Here is a 6,000-nt window from a genome sequence, read left to right as displayed (position 1 = left end):
TGCATTTAGCAATCATTTCCACATAAAGTTGAGTAGTTCATTGCCTTTCTAGCCCTAAGTATTTGCCCGGAGCTGTACGAACTGGGATCAGTCAACCATCTGTAAACAGATTGGGGGAGATTTATCAAAACCTGTCCAGAGGAAAATCTGCCCAGTTGCCCATCTCAACCAATCAGATCGCTTCTTTCATTTTTAACCAACCAGGCCTCTCAAAATGAAAGAAGCAATCTGATTGGTTGCTATGGGCAACTGGGCAGATTTTCCTCTGCCCAGGTTTTGATAAATCTCCCCCATTGTTTCTATATCACGAGTAAAGACCTCACTGATCTGAAATGTATTAGCTGGATCATGTTTCTCAATCTTGTCATCTATGAGTATAAGTGGATGTGCCACTTGATCTTTTTTTTTTTTTTTTTTTTTTTAGTCAGGATATACTGTTCATAGATTTTATCTGACATTGTGCTGGTTTTCACTTGTAAGTGGGACTATTGCTGGGAGATTTCTATTTAAGATGTCTGTACCTTATCTGAGAGTAAAGGTTTCCATGTTTATTAGAGGAATTCATCCAAAAGCACCATTTTTTTTCAGGACTGGTTATTCATTTTGTGTGTGTGAGGGTACTTGAGGACAGTGCTTGGGGAATACTGATGTAGATGATATCTAAATCGACCTTGTAAAATGTTTGATGATCAGCTGATACTTTAAAGGGGTACTCCACTAGTACTCCACGCCCCCTCCCATAGTCTTGCACTGAGGGGGCGTGATGTGACATCACGAGGGAGTGTGGCCGACCCCCGCAGTGCGCACACAGCGTTCGGAACACTGGCCAGTGGAGTACCCCTTTAAGCAAAATATTAAAGACTGTTGATTTGCATGTGAAGTTGAATGGGCGATTAACATCCGACCGTGAAGTAACTATTGTCACGTCCTTTACAATTCCGTGTCCAAGCCTGCCTGCAAAAAGCAAAAAATAAGATCAATATATTAATCATTTTATATATTCTTTGACAAGTGAAGATAGACCTCATAATATTGACCCACATATTAAAATGATGATCCCAGACTGGACAGGCATGGCCTTGTAGTTTATCATGTAGGTCATGGTTTTCAGGTTTATCTTCCTGCCTTGACGTTAAAGGGGTATTCCGCCCCTAGACATCTTATCCCCTATCCAAAGGATAGGGGATAAGATGTCAGATCGCCGCGGTCCCGCTGCTGGGGACCCCGGGATCCCCGCTGCGGCAACGCGCTATCATTACAGCACAGAGCGAGTTCGCTCTGCACGTAATGATGGGCGGTACAGGAGCCGGAGCATCGTTACGTCACGGCTCCGCCCCTCGTGATGTCACGGCCTGCCCCTTTCAATACAAGTCTATGGGAGGGGGCGTGGCAGTTGTCACGCCCCCTGCCATAGACTTGCATTAAGGGGACGGGCCGTGATGTCACAAGGGGCGGCGCCATGACGTCACGCTGCTCCGTCCCCCGTATCACCCGTCATTCCGCACAGAGCGAACTCGCTCTGTGATGTAATGATAGCGCGGTGCCGCAGCAGTGATCCCGGGGGTCCCCAGCAGCGGGACCGCGGCGATCTGACATCTTATCCCCTATCCTTTGGATAGGGGATAAGATGTCTAGGGGCGGAATACCCCTTTAAATTGACAATGTTTAAAGGGGTACTCCGCCTCTAGAATTCTTATCCCCAATCCAAAGGATAGGGGATAAGATGTCTGATCGCCGGGGTCCCGCCGCTGGGGACCCCCACAATCTATCCTGCAGCACCCTGTGCCCTCTGCTGCATGGAGCGAACTTCGCTCTCCGCTTGATGAAGGGCTATTCAGGGGCCGGAGTATCGTGACATCACGGCCCCGGCCCCTCAATGCAAGTCTATGGGAGGGGGCGTGATGCCAGTCACGTCCCCTCCCATAGACTTGTATTGAGGGGGCAGGGTGTGATGTCACGAGGGGGCAAGACAGGAGAGATCGCTGGGGTTCCCAGCGGCAGGACCCCCACGATCAGACATCTTGTCCCCTATCCTTTGGATAGGGGATAAGATGACTAGGGGCAGAGTACCTTTTTAAACCTCTAAAATCTCTTTAGTAAATTATAATATACAGAAAAACCACAACACAACTACAAAAAGTTAAAAAAATAGTTCATATATACTTTTTCTATATCAGAGAAAACGTGGCCTTATAGGCACAGGAGTAAAGTTATGATGGTCAACCCTGACCGCTACCATGTAAATTGAAGAACCCAAACCTATTCTTATCCGACTGCCTGAATTGCTTGCTAAAGAACAGTCTAGGACCTGGGTTCCCAACCTGGGGTACGCGCACCCCTTGGGCTATGCCAGGGGTTGTTTGGGGGTACGCGAAGCGCTGACAAATACCGGCCATGCATTGGCCAGTATTTGCCAGCGCATAGCCGCGGCAGCTCACTGTACAGTATCGCAGCCCGAGCTGCGGCAGCAGCTACTGTAAGTGAGCTGCGTGGTTGCCGGAGAGACATGTGACCTCCCCTGACGTTGCGCGGAGTTGCCGCACAGCGCAGGAGGACGTCACACGTCAGTGCGGCCCCGCCGAACGGGACCCGCTGCGTGAAGGAGCAGGCAACGGGACCGCAGGACGCCAGGTAAAACAAAACAAAAAAAGTTAAAAACAACCGTATGGGCCGGAGGGGGGGGGGGGGGTTGTATGGGACAGAGGGGTGATGTATGGGATGGAGGGGGGACTGTATGGGACGGAGGGGGTTCTGTATGGGACGGAGGGGGGACTGTATGGGACGGAGGGGGGACTGCATGGGACGGAGGGGGGATGTATGGGATGGAGCACAAGACATTAAGATGGAGGGGGAGAGGGATAATGGCAGAGGGGGGGATGTGGAGTAATAAAGCACAAGGCATTAAAATGTAATGCCTTGTGCTTTATTACTCCTCATCCCCCCCTCTGCCATTATCCCTCTCCCCTTCCATGTTAATCTCTTGCGCCATTCCCCCCCCTCCATCTTAATCCCCTTGTGATATTATTCCTCCTCCATCTTAATCCCCTTGTGTTATTATTCCTCCTCCATCTTAATCCCCTTGTGATATTATTCCTCCTCCATCTTAATCCCCTTGTGATATTATTCCTCCTCCATCTTAATCCCCTTGTGATATTATTCCCCCTCCCTCTGATCCCCTTTTGCCATTCCCCCCCCCCCCCCCTTCAACTTAATCCCCTTGTGCCATTATTATCCGATATGGCAAAAGGGGATCAGAGGAAGGGGGAATAATAACACAAGGGGATAAAGATGGAGGAGGAATAATAACACAAGGGGATAAAGATGGAGGAGGAATAAAAACACAAGGGGATAAAGATGGAGGAGGAATAAAAACACAAGGGGATAAAGATGGAGGAGGAATAAAAACACAAGGGGATAAAGATGGAGGAGGAATAATAACACAAGGGGATTAAGATGGAGGGGGAATAATAACACAAGGGGATTAAGATGGAGGGGGAATAATAACACAAGGGGATAAAGATGGAGGAGGAATAATAACACAAGGGGATAAAGATGGAGGAGGAATAATATCACAAGGGAATAAAGATGGAGGAGGAATAATAACACAAGGGGATAAAGATGGAGGAGGAATAATAACAAAGGGGGATAAAGATGGAGGGGGGAATAATAACACAAGGGGATAAAGATGGAGGAGGAATAATAACAAAGGGGGATAAAGATGGAGGAGGAATAATAACACAAGGGGGATAAAGATGGAGGGGGAATAATGGGACAAGGGGATAAAGATGGAGGAGGAATAATAACACAGGGGGATAAAGATGGAGGGGGAATAATGGGACAAGGGGATAAAGATGGAGGAGGAATAATAACACAGGGGGATAAAGATGGAGGAGGAGGAATAATAACACAAGGGGATAAAGATGGAGGGGGGAATAATGGGACAAGGGTATAAAGAGGGAGGAGGAATAATAGCACAAGGGGATAAAGATGGAGGAGGAATAATAACACAAGGGGATAAAGATGGAGGAGGAATAATAACACAAGGGGATAAAGATGGAGGGGGGAATAATGGGACAAGGGGATAAAGATGGAGGAGGAATAATAACACAAGGAGATAAAGATGGAGGAGGAATAATAACACAAGGGGATAAAGATGGAGGAGGAGGAATAACACAGGGGGATAAAGATGGAGGGGGGAATAATGGGACAAGGGGATAAAGATGGAGGAGGAATAATAACACAAGGAGATAAAGATGGAGGAGGAATAATAACACAAGGGGATAAAGATGGAGGGGGGAATAATGGGACAAGGGGATAAAGCGGGAGGGGGAATAATAGCACAAGGGGATAAAGATGGAGGAGGAATAATGGGACAAGGGGATAAAGATGGAGGAGGAGGAATAACACAGGGGGATAAAGATGGAGGGGGAATAATAGCACAAGGGGATAAAGATGGAGGAGGAATAATAACACAAGGGGATTAAGATGGGGGGAATAATGGGACAAGGGGATTAAGAGGGAGGGGGAATAATAGCACAAGGGGATAAAGATGGAGGAGGAATAATAACACAAGGGGATAAAGATGGAGGAGGAATAATAGCATAAGGGGATAAAGATGGAGGAGGAATAATAGCATAAGGGGATTAAGATGGGGGGAATAATGGGACAAGGGGATTAGGATAGAGGGGGAATAATAGCACAAGGGGATTGGGATGGGGGGAATGCATTAGTATGAAGATAAGAACAAGCCTTTTGTCCGCGGGTACCCCTCACGCGCAAGTTCCGTGCGAGGGGGTACCCGCGAACATACTTTGAGCCTTTGGGGGTACAGTCACCAAAAAGGTTGAGAACCACTGGTCTAGGAGGAAACTTTCTATGAAAAAATGTTATTATGAGTTATACCTGCCGCAGGGCCTGAGGGGCAGAGTAGGACACAGTATTGAATCTGTATACTGCTCTACTTTGTTTCCTACACTAGGATCTTTATGGGTCCGAATCCCTCCATAGTATCATAAAAATTCTGCTATTTCAGTAATTCCTATAGATTACTTATTTAACTAGTTGTAAGATGTCATTGTTATTCAGTACCTACCAGGCATCAAGTCCATTGGGATCCTGCACAATTCTTTTAACACATCTCAGGTCATCAGCCAGGTTGGTGTCCAGTAAAGCTAAAACAGAGGGACACATTGGAGTTTATTAATAGCGTGGGGTTTGCCTTCTCATGTTTTTTTGATTCCCATTGTCTAAAAGCATTCATATTTAGTGGATTAAAGGGGTACTTTGCCCCTAGAAACCTTATCAGCAATCCAAAGGACTATTGATAGGGGATAAACAGGGCCGGCTTTAGGCTTAGCGTGGCCCTAGGCAAAATCAAAAGAAGGGCCCCAAAAGTCGTAATAGTGCACTAACCAGATTTGCACATTTTTGGTCTCTTCAAATACCACAAAACATATCTAAAAAGCAATTGAAAAGTCCCATCAAAACAAAAATAGTACCGATAAAAACAACAAAAATGACCCTTATACATCCCCATATACAGAAAAATAAAAGAGTTATAGGGATCAGAATAGTACAATTTTATATTTTTGTATAGTTCCACCACATTAGGTTGGCAGTATAGTCCCCCCGCATTAGGTTGGCAGTATAGTCCCCCCGCATTAGGTTGGCAGTATAGTTCCCCGCATTAGGTTGGCAGTATAGTTCCCCCGCATTAGGTTGGCAGTATAGTTCCCCCGCATTAGGTTGGCAGTATAGTTACCCCGCATTAGGTTGGCAGTATAGTTCCCCCACATTAGGTTGGCAGTATATTCCTCCCACTTTAGGTTGGCAGTATAGTTCCCCCCACTTTAGGTTGGCAGTATAGTTCCCCCCACTTTAGGTTGGCAGTATAGTTCCCCCACATTAGGTTGGCAGTATATTTCCCCCACATTAGGGTAGCAGTATGTTCCCCCCCATTAGTTTGACAGCATAGTTCCCCCCACATTAGGTTGACAGTAT

General features: G+C 46.6%; 1 protein-coding gene across 5 annotated transcripts in view; it reads right to left on the bottom strand.

Annotated features, from left to right (window-relative positions):
• Positions 1–287: 287 nt before the first annotated feature.
• The window catches only part of LOC130296793 (lysozyme C-1-like), a 39,636-nt gene continuing 33,923 nt past the window's right edge, over positions 288–6,000 (bottom strand). For all 5 annotated transcript variants that reach the window (XM_056548730.1, XM_056548734.1, XM_056548731.1 and 2 more), the window contains 2 exons: positions 5,093–5,171; positions 288–954 (listed from right to left, as the gene is read on the bottom strand). In XM_056548730.1, coding sequence (XP_056404705.1) covers positions 894–954; positions 5,093–5,171 — 140 coding nt within the window. In that variant the 3' untranslated portion in view covers positions 288–893. The remainder of the gene's footprint in view (positions 955–5,092; positions 5,172–6,000) is intronic.

Source organism: Hyla sarda, chromosome 12 (assembly GCF_029499605.1).
Source record: "Hyla sarda isolate aHylSar1 chromosome 12, aHylSar1.hap1, whole genome shotgun sequence".
Taxonomy (NCBI): domain Eukaryota; kingdom Metazoa; phylum Chordata; class Amphibia; order Anura; family Hylidae; genus Hyla; species Hyla sarda.
The sequence above is the reverse complement of the archived record's forward strand: the minus strand, read 5'-3'. Positions and strand labels throughout refer to the sequence as shown.